Source organism: Primulina tabacum, chromosome 1 (genome assembly GCF_025594145.1).
Source record: "Primulina tabacum isolate GXHZ01 chromosome 1, ASM2559414v2, whole genome shotgun sequence".
Lineage (NCBI taxonomy): Eukaryota > Viridiplantae > Streptophyta > Magnoliopsida > Lamiales > Gesneriaceae > Primulina > Primulina tabacum.
Genome location: NC_134550.1, coordinates 50,558,163 through 50,581,641, shown reverse-complemented (window position 1 = coordinate 50,581,641; position 23,479 = coordinate 50,558,163). Strand labels below are relative to the sequence as shown.

Sequence of the window (23,479 nt, the reverse complement as noted above, 5' to 3'; positions counted from 1 at the left end):
ATTAAAATAATTTGAACTTCGATGCAATTTTCAATACATTTTAAGAAATTATTTTTGCATGTTAGATATTGTGTCAAATATTATGGATATTTATTTGATATGGACCTGCAAATTTAATATTATATTTGCATTTATTTTGAAGTTTTTTTTAAATGCAAATTGTATTGAAAATTTTTTTTGGTAAATCAAAATTCACGTTATGTTCATATTAAATTATATTGAGTTGTTTATAATTTGAAATGAATATATCAAGTAAGATGTGAATATAAAATTTTAAAATATTTCAGATGTTCACAAATGAACAAATAATTCTCACTTTATCACTACTCTGATAAAAGAGAAAAACTGATGAGGAGCCCACATTTTCACATAAATGTGATCCTCACTTTATCACTACTCTGATTGAAGAGAAAAACTGATGGGAAACATATTTGTTCATATTAAGTAAAAATGTGAATATAAAGTTATTTAATGAAAAATTTTGGCTTATAAACATTCACATAAATGTGGATAATTAAGTTGAATAATAATTATAAGGTGACGTAAGAAAACATGATCCGAGGGAGTTCTTCATAGATCGGTTTAAATTGCCTTGACTAGCCACTGGTCTCCCTGAGGAATGTTGCTCTGTCTAGGAGTTAGGTATTTAAAGAGCATTAGCCCTACCTATCTTTCCTGGGAGCACTCTTGGAAAGTTTTGATTGCGAAATAATTATTATATAAAGGATTAAGTAAAGCCAAAATTTAGTCCGGTGAACGGTATAATTTTAAATAATTGAGGATTAGCCACAACATCTTTAATTATGAAAAATTATACATTAAGAGGATTTGGATCACATAATGGACAACAATTGTAATTAATTATATAGACATAATAAATTTTTCCCCACATGGATTTTTATTATATTTATATAACTAATTAGGTTAAAATATCAAATTATATTTTTCTTAATTTACCCACAGGAGTTAACGAAAATACATTTTGATAGTTTTATCATAAAGTTACAGAAAATTCTTATTGAATTAAAATTTTAGCCCACAGGCAAATTTTATGTCACTATATTTTTTAAAAACATGAATTACATTGGTAAAACATGATATTGTCTCAAAATTTTAAGCATATTATATTTTGTGCAGTTATGCAACCTGCGAGTTTTTCTGATATGAAATGTGACATTCCCGATCTAAAGGGCGATAATTATAAAATTTGGAAAGAAAGAATTCTTCTTCAATTGGGGTGGATGGATATTGATTATGCTATACGGAAAGACGAACCATCTGCTATTACTGAAAACAGAATTCCGGATGATGTTGATCTTTATGAAAAATGGGAGCGATCTAATCGACTCTGCGTAATGTTCATAAAGACCAAAATCTCTGCTGGTATGCGTGGTTCTGTCGATCAGCATAATAATGTCAGAGAATTACTGAAGGCTATTGATGAACAGTTTCAGTATTCAGATAAAGCACTTGCCAGTACCCTAATTATGGAATTATTTTCATTAAGGCTCACCAGTGTGAGAGGTGTGCGAGAACACATCATGAAAATGCGGGACATAGCAGCTCGGCTCAAGACACTTGAAGTGGAAATGTCTGAGACTTTTCTTGTACACTACATTTTATGCACTCTTCCACAGCAATATGGATCCTTCAAAATTTCTAACAACACACATAAGGATAAATGGTCAATCAATGAATTAATGACCATGTGTGTTCAAGAGGAAGGAAGGTTGTTGATGGAAACGAGTGATAATGTATTTACGACCACGCAAGGAAAGTACAAGAAGCAAGTCAAAGTCAAGGGAAAAGGGAAGGGAATAATTCCACCTCAACCTGACATTAAGAAAGAATCCAAGTGTTTCTTCTGTAAAAAGACGGGACACATAAAGAAGGATTGCAATAAATTTAAGGATTGACTTGAAAAGAAAGGTATTCCTACTTCATTTGTCTGTTATGAATCTAATATAGTTAATAATATTTATAACACATGGTGGATTGATTCTGGTTCTACAATCCATGTTACAAATACCTTGCAGGGTATGCAAAACCTAAGGAAGCCAATAGAAAATGAGCGAAGCATCTATTCAGGAAACAAGACGTCTTCGCATGTGGAGGCTATTGGGACTTGCTGCCTAGTGTTGAATAGTGGTTATATTTTAAAATTGGAAAAGACTTTTTATGTTCCTAGTTTTTCTAGAAATTTAATTTCAGTTTCAAAACTTGTACCCCTTGATTATTCATTTCAATTTTTGAATAAATCAATAAATTTGTTTTATAAATCAAATCTTATTGGAAATGGTATAATGGTTGATGGTCTTTTCTCTATTTCTTTACAAAATAATAACACCACTATGCATGTTCAAGGAGATATTAAAAGATGTGTTATAAATGAAGATTCCTCTATATTGTGGCATCGGAGATTGGGACACATCTCCATAGAGAGAATTAAAAGATTAGTAAATGATGGAGTACTCATTACTTTAGATTTTACTGATTTTGAGACTTGTGTGTACTGCATTAAGGGAAAGCAGACCAATAAGTCTAAAAAGGGTGCCAAGAGGAGTACAGAAATATTAGAAATCATACATTCAGATATATGTTGTCCAGATATGGACATGCAAAGTCCGAAATACTTTATCTCTTTCATTGATGATTATTCACGATACATGTATATCTACATGCTTCATAATAAAAACGAAACACTTGAAGCCTTTAAGGTTTTTAAGGCTGAAGTGGAGAAGCAATGTGGAAAACATATTAAGATCGTGAGAACTGATAGAGGTGGAGAATATTACGGTAGATACACTGAGAATGGACAGACACCTGGTCCGTTTGCGAAGTTTCTCCAAGAACATGGGATTGTTGCCCAATATACTATGCCTGGTTCTCCGGACGAAAATGGCGTAGCTGAGAGGAGAAACCGAACATTATTGGACATGGTGAGGAGCATGTTTAGTAGCACTAAACTTCCTAAATCCTTGTGGACTGAAGCTCTTAAGACAGCTGTGTATATATTAAATCGAGTTTCAACTAAGGCTGTCTCAAAGACGCCATTTGAGTTATTTAAAGGTTGGAAACCGAGTTTGCAACATATACGCATTTGGGGTTGTCCTTCTGAAATAAGAGTTTACAACCCACATGAAAAGAAACTAGACCCAAGAACTATAAGTGGATATTTCATTGGGTATGCCGAAAAATCCAAAGGCTACATATTCTATTGTCCATCTCACAATACTAGAATTGTGGAATCAAGAAATGCAAAATTTCTTGAAAATGAATTAATTAGTGGGAGTGATCATAACATAGTTTTTTAGAATGATCACATTAATGCACAACCCTCTTATTCAAATGACAGATTGGTCGTTATTCACATCCCTCAAGACCAAATGGGTGTTAGACAACCAGTTACTGAAGTTCCACAAATTGCTGATGAAAATCCAGCAGATCGAGTTGTTAATGAAGAACAACAAGAAATTGTTGATCAACCAAACAACCTAAGGAGATCTACTAGAATTAGAAGATCAGCTATATCTAGTGATTATGTTGTGTATTTACAAGAATCGAATTTTAACATCGGAGCCGAAAATGATCCTGAAACGTTTTCACAAGCCATGAGTTGTAATGAGTCAAAACTATGGTTTAATGCTATGAAAGAAGAGATGAATTCTATGGCAGTTAATGGAGTCTGGGATCTTGTTCAGTTGCCTGATGGTGTAAGAGCCATTGGATGTAAATGGGTCTTCAAAACAAAGAAAGACTCATTAGGCAACATTGAAAGGTATAAAGCAAGACTCGTTGCTAAAGGATTCACTCAACAGGAAGGAATCGATTATAAGGAGACTTTTTCTCCTGTATCTAAAAAAGATTCTCTTCGTATCATTCTAGCATTAGTTGCACATTTTGACTTGGATTTACAACAAATGGATGTGAAAACAGTTTTTCTCAATGGAGAACTAGAGGAAGAGGTTTATATGAAGCAACCTGAAGGATTCTTCTCTAGTAATGGTGAGCAATTGGTATGTAAGCTTAAGAAATTTATATATGGATTGAAACAAGCTTCCCGTCAATGATATTTAAAATTTCATGATGTTATCTCTTCATTTGGATTCGTTGAGAACCTCATGGATCAATGTATATACCAGAAGGTCAGTGGGAGTAAGATTTGTTTCCTTATTCTATATGTGGATGATAAGGGTTGTTATATGAGGTGAAACAATTTCTCTCTAAAAACTTTGATATGAAGGATATGGGTGAGGTATCTTATGTGATTGACATTAAGATACATAGAGACAGAATTCGAGGAATTATAGGTCTGTCTCAAGAAACCTATATCAACAAAGTTTTAGAGAGATATCGGATGAAAGATTGTTCACCAAGTATAGCTCCCGTTGTGAAAGGCGATAAATTCAATTTGAGCCAATGCCCAAAGAATGATCTAGAGCGGGAACAAATGAAAAACATTCCTTATGCTTCTGCTGTTGGAAGCTTGATGTATGCTCAGGTTTGCACTAGACCTGAAATTGCATTTATTGTTGGGATGTTGAGAAGATATCAGAGTAATCCAGGTTTAGATCACTGGAAAGCTGCAAAGAAAGTAATGAGGTACCTTCAAGGGGACCAAAGATTATATGCTTATGTTCAGACGAACTGAGAATTTGGAAGTAATTGGCTACTCTGATTCAGACTACGCTGGCTGCATTGATTCAAGAAAATCCACTTCAGGATATATTTTCATGCTAGCTGGTGGAGCTGTATTTTGGAGGAGTGCAAAACAGACATTGACTGCTACTTCCACTATGGAAGCTGAGTTCGTAGCTTGTTTTGAGGCAACCTCACATGGTGTATGGTTGAAGATTTTCATTTCAGGGCTTAGAATTATGGATTCTATATCTAGGCCATTAAGAATATATTGTAACAATTCAGCTGCTGTTTTTATGGCTAAAAATAACAAAAGTGGTAGTCGAAGCAAGCACATCGACATTAAGTATTTAGCCATAAGAGAACATGTTAAAGATAAGAAGTTACTTATCGAGCACATTAGCACTGAATTGATGATTGCAGATCCTTTGACTAAAGGCATGCCACCATTGAAATTTAAGGATCATACAGAAAGAATGGGACTTGGTTCCTTTATGTAATTTTGTTGTAAGAACAAATTCAATGAAACTATGATGTGATATTTTCTCATATTTGTTGTGCACACATTCAGTTATTCGAGAAATATCGATAAAGTTGGACCTCGAATAAACATAGGGTTTATTCATTAAGTTATTTTAGAGATGTAATACATTGTGATACATGGAAGATAATAATCGCTTTTAGATAACCTATCGCCATGATTCATGTATTTTATTTTCTCCTATGGTAAATGAGATATATGTGTCAAGTGGGAGAATGTAAGAAAAACGTGACACATAGCGTGTACAAATTGAAATTGGCGACGGCCAAGAAAATTAAGTTACGTACACGAATCTTCTTTTGAAATTCATGCTCCCAAATTTTCTCGTTGATGGTATGAGATGCCTATAAATAGCAACGATTGAGGTCCCTAAGCACACACATCTCATAAGAAATATACACCATATACGGAGAACGTGAAGTGCTTAGAAGGCTTCAACCATAAGGAACTCAGAGAAATCAAAAATTTTCAATGGCCGGAGGTAATTCTCGATCCGCTTCCGCATATTATATATCATGTTTATATACGTGCAAAACATGATTTTTGAGAAAAATTTCTAACATGGTAACCATTTACATGACTTCATATCGTGTCCATGATCAATTAAACCTTGTACATTTTTTTTTAAATCCGAAAGCAAAACTTGTGTGAGACGGTCTCACGGATCATATTTTGTGAGACGGATCTCTTATTTGGGTCATCCATGAAAAAACATTATTTTTTATGCTAAAAGTATGACTTTTTATTGTGAACATCTGTAGGGTTGACCCGTATCACAGTTAAAAATTCGTGAGACCATCTCACAAGAGACCTACTCAAATCCGAAAATAGTATCCCCGTTATAACTTATCTTTAGGCTCATACTTTATGTTTATAACCGATTTTCATATTTGACTAATATCGATTTCTTTTGTCATTTGTATCATATCTCATATTCTAAAAAACTTATAAATACTCCTTGTATAAGATTTTTTTTTTTTCCCGTGCAACACATACAACACATTATTTAAACGTTCAAAAGCATAAAAACACATGCAATACATAATTTAAATATTTAAAAGCATCAAATATATATTAAAATAATTGGTTTCCTAGTAAGTGGTCCAGGCTTCATGAAAATTACAATTCTTCTACTACAAATTAATTTCATTTACTTGTATTTAAATTTGAAATCATATATATATATATATATATATTACATCCGATATGCATCATAAAATTATGAGTAGGTTTCTTGTGAGACGATCTCACGAAATCTTTATTTGTAAGACATGTCAACCCTACCGACATTCACAATAAAAAATAATACTCTTATCATAAAAAAATAATATTTTTTCATGAATGACTTAAATAAGATATCCGTCTTACAAAATACGACCTGTGACACTGTCTCACACATATTTTTGCCAAAAATTATATCAAACAGAAAAATGAATTATGTAAACTACAATGAATTTATAAAAATAAAGAAAAATCTCAGAGTAAGTATCTTGTGAGACAGTCTCACGAATCTGAGACGGATCAACCCTGCCGGTATTCACAATAAAAAATAATACTCTTAGCATAAAAAGTAATACTTTTCATGGATGAATCAAATAAGATATCAGTCTCACGAAATACGACCCGTGAGACCGTCTCAAACAAGTTTTTGCCAAAATCTCCAACATATCTTAACTTCCATGAATAAAGTCCCGAGTCCATTTCCACCCATATTTTGCAAACTTGAGAATCAGAAAAATTTTGGGGGAAAATTCCTAGCTCCTTCCCATGTCCATTTCTGTTTTTCAAGCCATGGTTGTAGTTAAAACGTACATTTGAAATAGTCACTGTCAAATTACAACTGTTTCTCTAATTTATCGTTAAAAAAAAAAAAAAAAACACCAACGCAAAAGAGATTCTTTTGTTTTTTGACAAGGTATTCAAACATTACAGAAAGATAAAGACGATATTTTTCTATATAATATAAACATTAAAAAAGAAAAAAAAAACATAAGTTGACAGTCTCAATCAACTTTTTCTTTTCAAATTAAAAAAAGTTATAATATTTTTTGAGAAAAAAATAAGACAAAAACTTGTGTGAGACGGTCTCACGGATCGTATTTTGTGAGACATGTCTCTAATTTGAGTAAAAAATATTATTTTTTATGTCAAGAGTATTACTTTTGATTGTGAATATCGATAGGGTTGACATGTCTTACAGATAAAAAATCGTGAGATCGTCTCACAAGAAACCTACTCAAAAAATAATTTAAAATACCATAGTTTTGTTTAAAAAAATGATAATAATAAATAAATTAATTTGACCAGTTTGTCCCGAACAGAGCAAGTGGCTTATTTTACGTCTCTCCCAACAACCACCCATTTGAAACGGCCGAAAATCCTAAAAGGTTAAGCCCTTTTTGGTAATTCAACATTTATCGGATGACACGCTGAAGATCATTATAAAGGCTTCGCTTTTCTGGTGGTTACTACAATGGCGGCTTTCAACGTACTATCCCCGCGAACCAGAACTTGTCCGGTCCCAAGTGGTTGTATCAGTAATGGCGCCTGTTGGAATTATAACTGCAGAAAACTTCCCAATTACGGCCCATTTCCGTCGGTTGTTGCTGTATCTGAGGCTGAGGATCGACGCACGTTGAATTCCATGCCGTCCGCTAATGTTTTTGGCCTTTCAAATTCATACGGTAATCCGGGAAGAAAAAAAAAGAGATGCTATCATTTTGAGATGGTTGATTTGTATGACTTTGAACGGTTTGGAAACTATTGTATTGATTGTTGATGAAGTGTTTGTGTTTTTGCCCTTTTTTAATTTACTAAATGGATTTAACAGCGTTGCTAAACATAAAGAGCTCGGTTCTAAATGTGCTCTTTTATTCTTTATTTCGCATCGCGTAAAGAACAAAGCTGAAAAGTCATTAAACTAGTATCTGTCTAGTAATTTCTGTGGCTAGGGTGTCTGTTGAAGCAGAAAAAATGACACCATCAATCCAAGGATACGTTGTTTCACAACTCTAGTTATTGGGTTGATGGGAAAATTCTGTTAAAGGTATCTGGTAATTGCTGGAACTTAGCAATAATGTTTGTTGAAGTAGTGACAGATCAATGCGGTCACATGCTTTCACAATCAGGGATCCCTCGTCAGAAAGGAGTGTGAATGCATTAGTGAGGTGAATTATTTTGTGTTGGTTACTGAAGATGACCTTAACTAAACTTCCCGGTCTTCCTAAAATTCGGTTAAACTAGGCTTTACTATGCCTATCCATTGATGAACTGCGAGGCATATCTCTTGGTACAGAGATATATAGGGTTGTAATCATAATAGATGATGCTGTTGTATTCTTTCAATAATTTATTCATTCATTGTATCATTTCTTTATTTCTTTCTCACTATCTCTTTCTTTCTTCTACTCTTTTTTTTATATGTATTTTGCCCATGGAATCTGTGCCATTGTTTCATTATTTTCTTCATGCTTATGAAGGCAGTGGAAGAAAGTCAGGCCCATTGCACGCCGTGTTTCCTTCAACGCCAGCAAAAGTCTCCTCGGTCAGGGAGCTTTTTGAATTTATATGTACAGGTCCCCTTTTAGAAAAAATTGGCATGACCTCGGAGAAGATTGCCGAATCCATAGACAATTGGATATTATATGGATCCCAGCTCTGTAGATTGTTTGAATTAAATGAAATGTATTTAACAGAGCCTCAGAAAATTCGAATATACCATTACTACATACCTGTCTTCTTGTGGTGCATACAAGAAATTTCCCATCACAGTTCATTTTTCAAAGAAGGAGATCAAATCCCACCTTTAGTGGTACATTTAATGTTCTTCTTGATGATATTTAAGTGTCAGAACCTTATTTTGTTTTCTTTGGGGCAAGGTGTGGGAGCTAGAAACACTAAATTTGCTCATTTGTATTTTCAACGAGAAAATTGCGTTTATTTTCTGTGGGCATATAAACACCCTTTATGTTTCTTTATTTTTGTTGCAGATTGGTTTCAGTGCCCCACAAGGTTGTGGAAAAACCACCCTTGTCTTTGCCCTGGATTTTCTTTTCCAGCTTAATGGGAGGTAGAATATAGAAAAATGGCAATGTTTTCGAAAAATCATGTTGACATCTAAAAAAAGATGCTAAAAAGCTGGCAAATTAAATCTCAGGAAGTCTGCAACTATATCCATTGATGATTTTTACCTGACGGCAAATGAACAGGTAAAATTAATTAATTGCCAACCCTTGTGCAAACCGGTAAATTTTTGATGGTTTCCGATATCTTTCTAGGCCAAGTTAAGGGAAAGTAATCCTGGCAATGGACTTCTGGAGGTAGTTTTAACAAAATTTGGTGATTTTGGAGTTACAATTGTTGCTCAATAACGAAGAAATCTTCACATTGGCTTAGTTTCGTGGGAATGCTGGAAGCCATGATCTTCAATTGTCTGTTGAGACCCTGACTGCCCTAGGAAGTTTGACTAAAAAAGGCTAGTTGTAACTACTTATTTTTCCATCTTCCATGTTTTAATCATTTTTTCAAGCATGGTGTAAAAGCTTTGTTCTTGATTTTCAGGTGAAAAGATTAAGATTCCTCGATATAACAAGGTTGACATTTGTGACCAAAGTTTTTGATCTTGGTGTCTGGAATGTGAATTCGCTAATTTTGTATTTATGTACAGCATGCATTTAATGGTAAAGGTGACAGAGCTGATCCTGCTACATGGCCAGAGGTGGAGGGCCCTCTAACGGTAGGTGGCCATCCGGCATATTAATATCCAAGCTATTGACATCATTGTTGAATTTGGAAAAGTTCTTGGTGCCCTTTGTTATTTTTGGATAAGATGTTTTTTTCCGTTCTTTATTTTAAGACTAGTTAAAATGTTATTGGAGGTTTACAATGAAAACACATTCAGTGGCTTCAAATATAAAATTTCTTGAATGGTTGTACACTTGTTTGGTTATGGATTTAAACTATTGCCTTCTGATTCTAGTTCATTCTTATTATCATAATACTTTACTTGGTCAATAGGTTGTGTTGTTCGAGGGTTGGATGCTCGGTTTTAAGCCTGATCCAGTTGAAGTCGTGAAATCAGTTGACCCTCAGGTATGAGACCCAACTTTTAAAACTTGTTACCTTCTCAGTAGAACTCGTTACTTGAAATCACTATTGAATTTAAAACTTGCAGCTGGAGATTGTTAACAAAAACTTAGAAGCTTACTATGATGCATGGGACAAGTTCATCAAGTCCTGGATAATAATCAAGATTCACGACCCCGTTTATGTTTATCAGTGGCGATTGCAGGTTGTTCTTGCATGTCCTTGTTTTTAAGCTTTAAGAAAATTTCATGATCCATAACCAGTTTGGTGGGGATGATACACAGGCAGAGATCGCGATGAGGAATGATGGAAAGCCAGGGATGTCTGATGAAGAGGTAGGGAAAATGTCTCTACCCTTGAAACCAGCATATTTTATAGTTTTACTACGAAATAAAAAAAAATTCCTCCTTGTCACACAGGTTATGGACTTTGTTTCAAGATACTTACCAGCATACAAGGCGTATCTTCCTACCCTTTACTTGGAAGGGCCTAAAGGTGCTGATCTGAACCATATACTAGTCGTTGAAATCGATGAAGGCAGAAATCCCATCCTTGGAAATTAACTCAGAAGCATTCAGGTGAAATGAATCCTGTAATTATGTATAATTAGTGAGATTAAGAAAGTTCACGTGCATTGCGTGTTAAATCACATCAAATATGATCTTAAAAAAAATTTAGTCAAAGATCTAAGTAATACCAGTTTAATGTGATACGTTTCTTTATATATATATATATATAAATAAACGTAGAGTTATAAGCACCATATTGGTCTCTATTGTTTTATTTGTTTAAGTTCATTTTTCTAGAGAATGTATATATGTACAATTAGTAATGTATGACAATTTTTTAAATAATTATCATTTTTTCTTTTTCTATGTAATAAGAAAGTGAAACAATTGCAGTTCTCTTTCTCTACCAATATCGACCTTCTATTCTCTCCCAAAGTCCCAAGAATTTAGTTTTTTAGCTTCTTTATTTTGTTTTATGTTTAGAAAAAAAAAACCTTAGATGACTCATATGCCAAACTCAGAATTAAAATAGTTTAATTTGAGATGAACATGACAAATTTATAAGCTATAAAATTTACTTTCAGTCATAATCAACAACTTTATTTTTACTTGCACATTACTATATATAATACAACAGCGTCATATACTAATTATATGAAATCATGGTATAATTTTAAATTTGACTAAAACGTTTTTCATCTGATCAAATCAATACATAGTTTTACTATATTATAATAACATTTTTCCTTATTTTATTTTCTCTCTTATCATTTCAATTTTAAAATTTTATTATTTTTAATATAATTGTTTTTGAAAAAACTACTTCATTTTTTTTTATTTTACGAAACACACACGTCGTATGTTCGTACTATTCGCTACTATTTAATTAAACTTAAGAGTCCTATAAGAGTCCTATAATATTTATCATATGGTCAAATATCACAAATTTGGGAGCAACATATAAAGATTTAATTTTTTTGATTTTTTACCAAAGACCACTTCTACTTTTAGTAATTTTTTTTATATTTTTACCTACCTATAAATTCTGAATATTTTTAGAATGTATAAACAAAATTTAAACCGTGACACTCAAAAAATGTAATTTAAAATATCGGGCTTCCAAAAATCAGAGTTATTGACAACCATTATCATCTTTCCCTTTACATGCCCTTGATTTTAAACCGATTCATGATCAGTTTGAATACAAAAGTTTTAAAAAAATAAATAAGAAGAAACTATTTTATTAACGTTTTTCTAAAGTCTTTTTTCGAAGACTATGTCTTCCTCGACCAAAAAAAACTACGACACATCTCATTGTTAAGCCCTACAAATAAGAACAAGGGGATGATGAGCCATGAGTAACAATAGAAAACAGTAAATAAGACTGAGACCACCTGAGGGATATAACTTGTTGCCAAAGGTTCTTTTTCAAACCCATTGGGTTGACGGTCTGTGTCTGTCTTTATCGAATATGGTCGTTTGATTCGCTCTCCGACCCAGCTTCAGAAGCATGGTTCGCCGGAATAGTTGCGGTGCTTGGAACGGCAACTACTGTTCCAGTTTCAATGTTACATTGTGGAACGGTTGCGGAACGCTTGTATAAAAAAATTAATAAATTCAAAAAATTAGTAAACAAATTTAAATATAAATTACATCGTACTAAAAAAATAAAATATATGAAGTTATTACAAATTAATATATCAATACAAAACTATTTTACAATAATAGCACAATAATAAATACACACTAAAAATTATAACATACCAAAGCTAATACTATGAAGACTGACGCGGAGGAGCGAAATCATTGTTATATTCTTCATCAGTATCTCGTATATTAAATTGATTTCGAACATTTGGATATTGACGTGATTGTCCATAGGGATATTGATTAGTTTGTGATGACGAAAGATCATTAGAATGAGATGACTGATTTTGTAATAGTGTTTCGTCACGACGATTATAGTATCTGAATCCACGATACACAGTAGACCTATCATCTGTACTTGAAGATCTATACTGGGGACCATGACGTCCAACACCACGCCATATAGATGATGAAGATTCATTGTATCTATCACCAATATATTGAGACGACCCATAATCAAATCCACGATGTCTAATTCCATGTGTACCAGATGTTGAAAAATCAAATGATCTATCAAAAGAATCGTGTCTAGAATTATAATTACCCTGATATCCATATCCACCTGATTGATATCCAGTTGGATCATACCCAACATGCTGAGAGTCCCAATTGTAACTCATCGATCCATAATTATCTGTCATTTGAATTTGTCGATTTTCCCCAATCCAAGACATCTTATATGTTCTTCGACACCCATGTATGGTTGAGTAGAATCAGCTGAATGTTCTTTATCACTAGCACTAGAGAATTCTGATAAACTTTCCAAGAAACGACGTTGTTCCTCAATTCCAGGACGGTAACCATGATCAGTATCTTGTGTTGCATAATAATTTTCATCTCCTTTTGCCCATGTCATACCTGCGATATGTTGGTCATCTTGATGACTTTTATCATTTGTTGTATCTTGTGATTTGTGATATTTTCCACGTTCCGTTCCACCGTTCCCGTTCCACCCCACCGTTCCCTCGCCGTTATAACGTTGAAGAACGGCGCTACAAAGCATTCGCCGATTGGCCATGGAACTTTGGAACGCCAATGGCCGTTCCTGTTCCGAGACTGGCGTTCCGGTCGCGACGCAGCCGTTCCGGCGAACCATGTTCAGAAGTATCATTTGGTGTAGATGAAGAATCAATATAGTCTTTTACAGTTAAAGTGTCAGTCGATGTGCTGGGAGTGGATCTAAGGGCCTCAATGGACAGTTTGGTGGAAGTGATAATAAAGAAAAATTCAGCTGATGAAGAATTAAGTCTGTTCACAACCCATTTATTATAAATTCATAACACTTTTTTATAGGCATGGAAGAAATAACAAACCTAAAATTTCTCCTAAAATAAAGGTAACAGAACGTTTACTCAACTACTGCTAAGGAATAGGACTTCTTGACTAAGTCAATAACAGTAGACTTAAAACCAAACAAAATTATTTTATTATCTTAACAATCTATCCCTTAAACTCAAGTCCTTCATACTTTAGTTTACTTGTGAAACATCACTCATCGTGCAAACTCCCATCAAGCTCCTCAAATATTGAAAGGGGGCAAACTTGAGAGGCTTTGTAAATATGTCACCCAGTTGCTCTTCACTTTTGCAAAACCTTAGCTCAATTGTTCTAGCATTGGTGAGATCTCTTAAAAAATAAAACTTCACCTCGATATGCTTGCTTCTTCCGTGTAGCACATGTTTTTTAGAGAGTTTGATGGCTGAGTTGTTATCACAAAAAATTACAGTGGCTCCAACTTGCTTAAACTGTAAATTTGCAAGAATGTTTCTTAACCAGATTGCTTGACAAGCACAAACTGTTGCTGCTACATATTCAGCTTCCGTCGTCGACAACGTGACGGTTGGTTGCTTCTTGGATGACCAAGAAACAGCCCCAGTCCCTATGATGAAAACATAACCAGAAGTACTCTTCCTATCATCTTGATCCCCTGCAAAATCACTGTCAGTAAAATCAAATAAATCGTATTTTTGGTTTTTCTTATAAAACAACCCATATTCCTTCGTTCCTTGCAAGTAACGAAGGATCCTTTTTGCTGCTAGCAAGTGCATATCGGTTGGATTCTCCATATATCTGCTGATCAAACTCACAGAATATATTATATCTGTCCTTGTGGTAGTTAGATTCATAAAACTACCCACAATTTGCTTGTAAAGCTTGTCGTTCACCTTCTTCCCTTCATAATTCTTGTGTAGCTTTACGCCAAACTCAGCAGGAGTGCAAACAGGATTGCAGTCTTTCATTTCGAATCTATCCATAATTTCTCGCACAAATTTCTTTTGAGAAATGAAAATTCCATTAGTAGACTGATTTATTTCTACACCTAAAAAATATCTCATCATGCCAAGGTCTGACATTTCAAACTCAATCATCATAGACCTTTTAAACTCTTCAAACATGTTGCCATCATTTCCAATATATATAAGATCATCCACATATAAACAAACCATAAGCATTTTCCCTTGTTGTCCAGTTTTAACAAAAAGTGTGTGCTCATAAGGGCATTTTTGAAAACCTTGTTTCAGAAAATAAGCTTCAATGCGGCTATACCAAGCTCGAGGTGTTTGTTTTAGTCCATAAAGAGCTTTTTTTAGTTTATACACTTTATGCTCATTTCCAACCTTAATATAGCCCCGAGGTTGATCGATGAATACATGTTCTTCCAAATCTCCATGTAAAAAAGCTGATTTAACATCCAGTTGATGGATAGGCCATGAATTTTGCGCAACCAGTGCAATCACTAGTCTGATTGTGTCATGCCTCACTACCGGTGCAAAGACTTCCTTATAATCAACTCCATACTCTTGCTTGTACCCCTTAGCCACTATACGTGCCTTATACTTGTCAATTTCGCCATTTTCGTTTAGTTTTGTTTTAAAGATCCATTTCACACCAAATGTTTTGATTCCTTTTGGAAGATCACACAATTCCCAAGTACCATTTTTGTTTATGGCTTTTATTTCATCATCCATTGCCTTTTGCCATTTTGGTTCTTTGATAGCACTTTCAAAAGTTGTAGGATCAGAATCTGCATACAAAGCAAAGTGGGTGGCTAGATCTTCAATTTGATTAAAGTGACTTACCTCATAGTCTTCCATCCACGCAGGTGTCTTTCTAACACGACTAGCATTAGTTGCTGCTACAGTTGTATCTTCACTGGTTTGTGAAGTTTCAGCAGTGGAAGATGTTGCATCTGAAGAAATTTCATATGCAAGTTCTTCTTCTTCTTCAACTTCATCATCAACAATAATTGGAGTAAGCTGCTCCTCATTCCAATTCCAAGTGTTTTCCTCATCAAAAATGACATCTCTGCTAGTAACAATTTTTTTTGTGGAAGGGTTAAACAATTTATATGCTTTAGATGCTTCACTTACACCAAGAAAGACACATTTTTCACCCTTCGCATCCAGCTTGTTTCTTTTCATATCTGGGACATGTGCATAAGCGATACAACCAAAAACTTTGAAGTGATCTACAACAAGTTTTCTCCCACTCCAAGCCTCTTCAAGTGTCATATTTTTCACAGCAAAAGTAGGACTCCTATTTAAGACATGGATGCTCCAATTTACTGCTTCTTGTCAAAAAGTCTTTGGGATTCTCCTGCTTGCAAGAAGGCTTCTTACCATATTGAGAATGGTTCTGTTTTTCCTTTCCGATACACCATTTTGTTGTGGTGTATAAGCTGATGTGAGCTCCTTCCGAATCCCATGTACATCACAGAAAACATTGAACTCTTTTGAGCAGTATTCTTCCTCCGCGATCTGTACGAAGAGTTTTAATTTTTTTTCTTGTCTCATTTTCAACATGCGCCTTGAAGCTTTTAAATGCACTAAAAGCTTCTGATTTCTCCTGAAAGAAATAAACCCAAGTCTTCCGTGTAAAATAATCAATGAAAGTAAGTAAATATTTTTTTACCTCCATTAGAAAATGGTTTTATCGGTCCACATATATCGGAATGAACCAGCTCCAAAACATTTTTCACTCTCCATGACTTTCCTTGAGGAAAGTGAGAACGATGTTGTTTACCAACAACACAATCCTCACACTGGAATTTTGATTGGCGGAAGGCCTATTACCATATTCTTTTGTTCAAGTGTTTTTAGTCCACCAAAACTCAAGTGACCATATCGATAATGCCAAAGCCATGACTGATCTTTCCCCTCAGCCAACAAACAAGGTTGAGTACTTTCGATTTTCAAAGGGAATAACCTGTTTGAACTCATTGGAAAAACTGCAATAGTTCCTCTGGAAGAATCATAAATCTCACATGAACCTTTTTCAATAGTAATAACATAACCTTTTTCGAGCAATTGGCCTACACTTAGCAAATTGCTTTTCAAATCAGGAACATAGAAAACATTCGTGATTTTTTCGAGAAAACCATTCTTGGTTTTGATGTTGATATCACCCTTTCCCGTCAGATTTACAGTAGAGCAACCACTAAAGCTAACTACATAACGAAAGTCTTCATTTAAGTATGAAAAAGAAGACTTACTTCCACTCATGTGATTACTACACCCCGTATCCAAGTACCATACATCTGGCTGAGGTTCTTGGTTGACTTGAATAGTCATCAACAAAGTTTCAGTCTCTTTCTTTTCAACAAAATTTGATTTTTCTCTCCTTTCTTTATCATTAGGCAATTTAGCATTGCATTCATAGCTAAAATGACCAAGATTGTGACATCGAAAGCACTCTACCTTAGATTTATCATATCGTTGGTCTCCTCCTCTGCCTCTGCCTTTGCCTTGTGAATTGTCACATGCTTTATAACTCCCATTATTATTTTTGTTGCCTCCTCGATCTTCTTTTCCCCGACTTCTACCCCTACCTATGCCCCTTCCTCTATGATTTGATGAATGAATAAAGGTAGAAGCCTTTAAAGCTTTTTTCTCTGAAGTTGAACTTCCGTTCATTTTTTGTTCGTGAACTAATAATGAGCTTTGTAATTCATCAAGAGAAAATGCATCTATATCTTTAGATTCTTCTATTGAATAGACAACATAATCAAATTTATGTGTCAAGGAGCGCAATATCTTTTCAACTACATCAACATCTTTCATCTTCTCACCATGACATCTCATGTTAGCTATTCACATAGTTCTTGCACAATAGCTTATTACTGATTCTCCTTTCTGCATCTGAAGAGTTTCAAAATCTCTTCTTAAAGCTTGAAGATGCGCTCGCTTTACTCGAGATGTGCCTTGATATTGTTTCTTCATGGAATCCCGGATATCCTTGGAAGTTTCTTTGCAAAGAATGGTTTCCAAGATAGATCGATCAATTGATTGAAACAAATAATTTTTGGCCTTCAAGTCTTTGAGCTTCAGTGCTTCCAACTCCTTTTGATGGGCATCTGTGAGCACTTCAGCAGCTGGTATTGTCACACCACTTTCAATAACCTGCCTGTACTCTTTAGATCTCAAAAAATTTTCCATTAGCATGCTCCAATGGTCGTAATGACCATTAAACCGTGAGATTGCTGGATGAACAAAATTATCAGTAGCCATTTGTAGGTTTCCTTTTCCTGCTGAAAAAGAAAAATTTATCACGTATTCTGGCTTTGATACCACTGATAATAAAGAAAAATTCAGCTGATGAAGAATGAAGTCTGTTCACAACTCATTTATTATAAATTCATAACACCTTTTTATAGGCATAGAAGAAATAACAAACCTAAAATTTCTCTTAAAATAAAAGGTAACAAAACGTTTACTCAACTACTGCTAAGGACTAGGACTTCTTGACTAAGTAAATAACAGTAGACTTAAAACCAAACAAAATTATTTTATTATCTTAACATGAAGATTGGGTCCGTCTCCTCGGCAGAACGGGCAAAATTGCCTTTTTCTCTTTCCCAAACGTGGTTTGCTTGGGTAGGAGTTGTTGTGTGTCCTTAAACTTCTTGTTGTTCCTTGTAGCTGACATATCCAATTCGCATTTGGCACTTTGAGTGGCTGCAAAGAGAAACATGATATATATTCACACAATGGTGACAATAAATGGCAGGGAATCGATATAAACATGAATAAATGTGCCGGGAATCCCCAAAACCTCGGGAATAAAAGAAGTATATATAGTAGTCCACCATGAGAGATAACCGTCAGCCACTAAAATAGAAAGATTAATGATATGGTTCTTAAAGAATTTTGCTTGCTCGGATAGTTCAATGAGAGAAAAGGAGGTAAGTTTTTACGTGAGATTTCCTTCATCATCATGTCATTAAGAGAATGAGGCGTGTGCAACAAGGAACCCTCGGACACAGCCTTAGCTGGAAAGGATACATTGTTGGGTCCCCTATTCATCCGTTTGGTTCCTATTAGGTGCCACCTAACCCCAGATCCCAAATGATGTCCGCCTTCTCATATTGTCATTTTTCTATCGGTAATAAAAATTCAAAAGAATGATTGATATGGTCAAGGAGGGAAGTCCCATCAGGAACTAAAAACCTGGGTGGAGGATGGAAGTCTAAATAACATCAACAATAGATGAAACGTCTGCCTTCCTTGCAACAACTAGGTGTTCAACCCAGGGATAATTCTTCGCTTTGATAGTAAAATGACGGGGATGATGAGATGGCCGAGTGAAAAGTAAAGATTGAAAAAAAGATAAGGTCTTAGCAACAGTAAGATCACTTTGGCAAAATAAAATCTCTCTCCATGATAGGTGCTCAGTGATGGGCCTGGGGCAGACTTAAATGCTGGGACATATGAAAACAATCACATTTGAAGAATCCACATAATATCGTTAAGTTTGGACAAAGGGGCTTCGTTTACAGTGATGAACAACCATTGGTAAATTGACCCTACATACATTACACCACGACCGTGGACATGCCCAACACTCAAAGACCTAGCAAGAGCTAAATAATCTATGGTGGGCTTGCCAGAAGAGGGAGAAAACAAGTACTTACATATCAGCACCCACATGAATGAAATGCGCTCATCACTAGTGGGGGAAGTATTGAGCATATACGAGGGTCTAATGACTTGAGAATATGAAAAAGGGTTTATAAATGGTTCAACGAGCTGAGGTAGATTTTGAGTGTCAACTAAGCTGGCAAAGTCACTCTCAAGGAGCGGAAGCCCGGTGGATTGAAGGATATCCTGGAAAGTGATGGCCATAGGGCCGCAAGGGAGTATGAAAGAATTACATAGAGGGAGCCCATAGCCTAATGACCCCATCAAGAAGATTCAAGATAAAAGTAGTGTCAACGGTGGACATTTGGATTAATTGACAGAGGCTTTGTTTGCGCCACATACCACCATCAAATTTTTTCAATCGATCAACTCAGGCATTCCAATTTGTGTCACCTCTTGGCAAAGATTTGATCATATAATACTCGAAAGGGGGTGCTACTTTGCGGTTCAGATGCAAGGAACTAGATCTCAGAGATGATAAAGGAAACAATAAGTCGCTCGTCTCAGTGACTAAAGGAATGTAATTATAAGAAGGATCAATGATTGGGTTGAAAACTTCCACCAAGGTAGAATCTTCGGGGATTCATCGAGCATGAGTTAGTTTTTATAGTCAGATAAGACAGAAGACATGCCTAGGAGCAAGCATGGTTTTGGCAGGCAGAGGAAGATCAGCTTGTTTGTCGGAAAGAATTGTGCCATAGGATGGAAGATCACTATAATTTCCTGCAAACAAAGCTCACAAATCAATACATACTCAAGTCAAATACTCAAGTTTCTTATCGAACAAGCCACATCAAACAAACAAGACGATTGATTCTCTTTAAAAGAAACCGAGATCAAGCTAATTAGATACATAGTATATTTAAATGAAAGCCCATGATAATAAATACAAACAAGTTCTCCATCTCCAAACATAAGCGAAAATCTTGGGACACAAAGATCGCATAGAAGGACCTGATTTGTTGGATCCATAGCGGTAATTTGGTTTAAATATAGCCAAGTTGGCTACGGGAGCATTTGTGCCAAATTGTTATGTGAGCATTTGTTGGACCTAAATATTGCAAAAACCATCGGCAGTTAAATCTCAATTATACACAAAGGCCATAAATTATCAATGATCGTCAACCATCAAAGCCCACTAGAAATTCGGTTGGTTTGAGAAGAAAGCTGCATGAACGACTGAGAAAGATTGACCCATGATCCATGATGGACGATCGTGGAAAACGGCCAAACCGCTAGGAAGAACGGAACGAAAACGGACAGAAGCGCTGAACAATTTTCATAAAAAAAAAAACCTACTGCAAAACTCTCTATCTCAAGTTTAGCTTAATGATATCCATATTTCCAGTAGAATTTCATTTGTTTCCTTCAAAATTTAGCATCTTTATTCTTTTTTCCAATTTTTGTCGTAAAACTATTATCCCAATTCATAATAACATAATTAAATTAGATGTTGTTAATCAGTTTCTCCTGCAATTTTTATCATATTCCTCAATTAAATTTGTAGCTTGGTGGCAGACAGAGAGAGTCGTATTCATCACAAATTTGATATGATTACGTGCAAACACACCATAACGATTTTCTGTGCAAACAGTTGGCTAATTAACTAGTAATTCTAATATGAACTAAACAAGTACCATGTACTACAACCAACTTGAACACTGAATGATCTTATTTCCTCGAATATTAACAAAAGCAAATGCAATATTACAATCCCCAATGCCGCAGCTGTGAAGGGACAAATACAAATCAGATATTAAGACTACAACACATGCTAAAGAGATACTCCTCGAAATTAAAAACGAGCAAACAAAGGTCACCAACCACCACATAATATGACTAGGACACGTTCTTTTGATACTCTTCCATTTCCTTAAACCAGAGATCCCCGAACTCACAATCCTTCCATTGTTCAAACCATGGCCCCCCGAGTGTATAATGTATTGCCTTTGGGGACGTGTTTGGATCGCCTTCTACAACCTTATTATGCCCCACCAAGAAATTCCATACAAAAGAGATCTCCCCAATCTCATCATCCTCCAACCATTGAAACCTATGGAGGAATGCGCCACTCTCCTTATTCACCACTTCTGGGGTTAAAACTCGATTCTTTGGGTGACCGCAATTGTACAACACCATGGATGACCAATTCTTCCTCGGGTACACGGTTTGCATCGCACCATCCATTTTCGTAGTCTCTTTAGGTGTATAGTCGTGTTTCACACACATCACAGCGTATTTATCATCCACCATATCAAATAATTCCTTAATATCAGCCAAGTACAAGAAATCACAATCCACAAACATAGCCCATCCTTGATAATTGGCTAGATATGGGGTCAAGAATCTGGAAAATGAGAATTCAGTGCTCTCTAATTTACCCCTCTCACGCCAGTAAACACCTTTTTGCCGTATTTCAGATTGCTTAATGGGAAAAATCTCAACTGGGATTGAGGCTCTCTTCAACAAAGAATAGCGGCATACCTCATAAGCAAGATCCTCCCTTTGATCATATCCTACGAATATCTTGAAATCCTTTCCATTTTTATCAATCTCATTTACCAATTTTGCATTACCATTGCTCAAATCCTTCAAGAAAACATCAGAATTTTTCCCCTCTACGCTACCATTTGAATGCAAATATGTGCACCCTGACATAATTCTCAGCCAAGAACTTCAAATCTACAAGAACCCACAAAATAAATCCACGAAACGAACAAGATCAAGCTATTTCTTCCACTATCTAAGCATATAAAAGCAAACGTACCCGTACGGCAGATCTAGGAAGCGCAATGACGGAACGTGGAAAAAAGAGAAACTTTAAATTTCTTGAATGGAAGATAAAGGATCCAAGATTTATTTACTTTTATAGAAAAATAATAAGCGTCCGGGGATCGCCAATAAGGCCGTGATTGAGTGGAATAATATTAGAGGCAGAATTGAGGGATGAATGGCTGTCAGGTGCTTCAGTGATTTAGAATTAGCGGGGTAATAAAATCATCATATACAAATTTGGAACGATTCCGTCTGCCGGATATCCAAATACGATCCATTAGCTAGGCCCAATTAGATTCATCTCAAGCATCAATTAATGTGATGAATTTTCGTCTCGACTCGACTCGATCCGACGTCACTCGACTCAACTCTTAAAAAAATATTGTTTTTTTTTTTATATCAAACACAAAAAAGGCTACTCTTATAAATTATAAATATAATGTTTCTATATTCTAGGATGCTCTTTCATTAAGCATTAGAGCTTGATCACTTCTTTAATAAAGTATTGAATTTACCTTTAAACGAAAATAGTTAAAATCTGGATCTCCGAATTTAATAATTTTATAAATACTCATTTAGTTTTAAATTACTAATTCATCTATAATTAATATTATTTTCCAAGGGCTATTTTAATTTCGATATAATATTGAGCTTTTATAAGTTGAAGTGTATCAAGGTTTGTATTTTTCTTACATATAGTTTAAGGACGTTACAACTAACTTCAAAGTTGTATTTTGATTAAGAGCAGGTCTCTTGTGAGACGGTTTCACGAATCTTTATCTGTTAGATGGGTTTATCCTACCGATATTTACAATAAAAAATAATACTCTTAAAATGTACACAACATCAGTCAAAATTTTATACATAAAGTAGCATGGTGTGATCATCAAAAATTTGAAGTGCATATAACAATAATCTATATTTTAATCAAATATATCATATTTCCGAGTTTTAAATAAATTGGGATAATGTTAAAAAAATAAATAAATAAATTGGGATGAATCCAATATAGGACAACTATGGACAGGGCATGGGGAAATCAATAGTGATGAAAAAAAATGATCACGTGAAATAAATAAATCAATCAATCATAAATATACCAAATATATTAGGTTTTTTTTTTTAAATTATTAGGGCAGAAATAAAGATTCAGAAATAAACATTAGTGGACTCTAAATAAGATTGTAAACGAATCGAATCGAGTTGAATACCGCGAAAATTTGAAGACTCGAATTAGTTCTATTCGAGTTCGAGCTCGATTTGAAATTCAGAATTTTTTTTAACTTTTGACTCGAATTTGTTTCGAATTAAAGCTCGAGTTGAGTTCGAGTTCGACTTGAAAGATTTGAACATGCGCCCGAACTAGT

At 34.9% G+C, this 23,479-nt stretch overlaps 1 protein-coding gene across 1 annotated transcript; it reads left to right on the top strand.

The window, feature by feature from the left end:
* Nucleotides 1-7,612: 7,612 nt before the first annotated feature.
* On the top strand, nucleotides 7,613-10,996 carry LOC142546726 (D-glycerate 3-kinase, chloroplastic). Its single transcript, XM_075654600.1, has 12 exons — nucleotides 7,613-7,863; nucleotides 8,659-8,990; nucleotides 9,169-9,248; nucleotides 9,336-9,387; nucleotides 9,457-9,498; nucleotides 9,575-9,653; nucleotides 9,740-9,771; nucleotides 9,846-9,914; nucleotides 10,196-10,270; nucleotides 10,353-10,469; nucleotides 10,549-10,599; nucleotides 10,684-10,996. The coding sequence occupies exons 1-12, from the start codon at nucleotides 7,653-7,655 to the stop codon at nucleotides 10,825-10,827; spliced, it is 1,284 nt and encodes a 427-aa protein (XP_075510715.1). The 5' UTR covers nucleotides 7,613-7,652; the 3' UTR covers nucleotides 10,828-10,996.
* The last annotated feature ends 12,483 nt before the right edge of the window (nucleotides 10,997-23,479 follow it).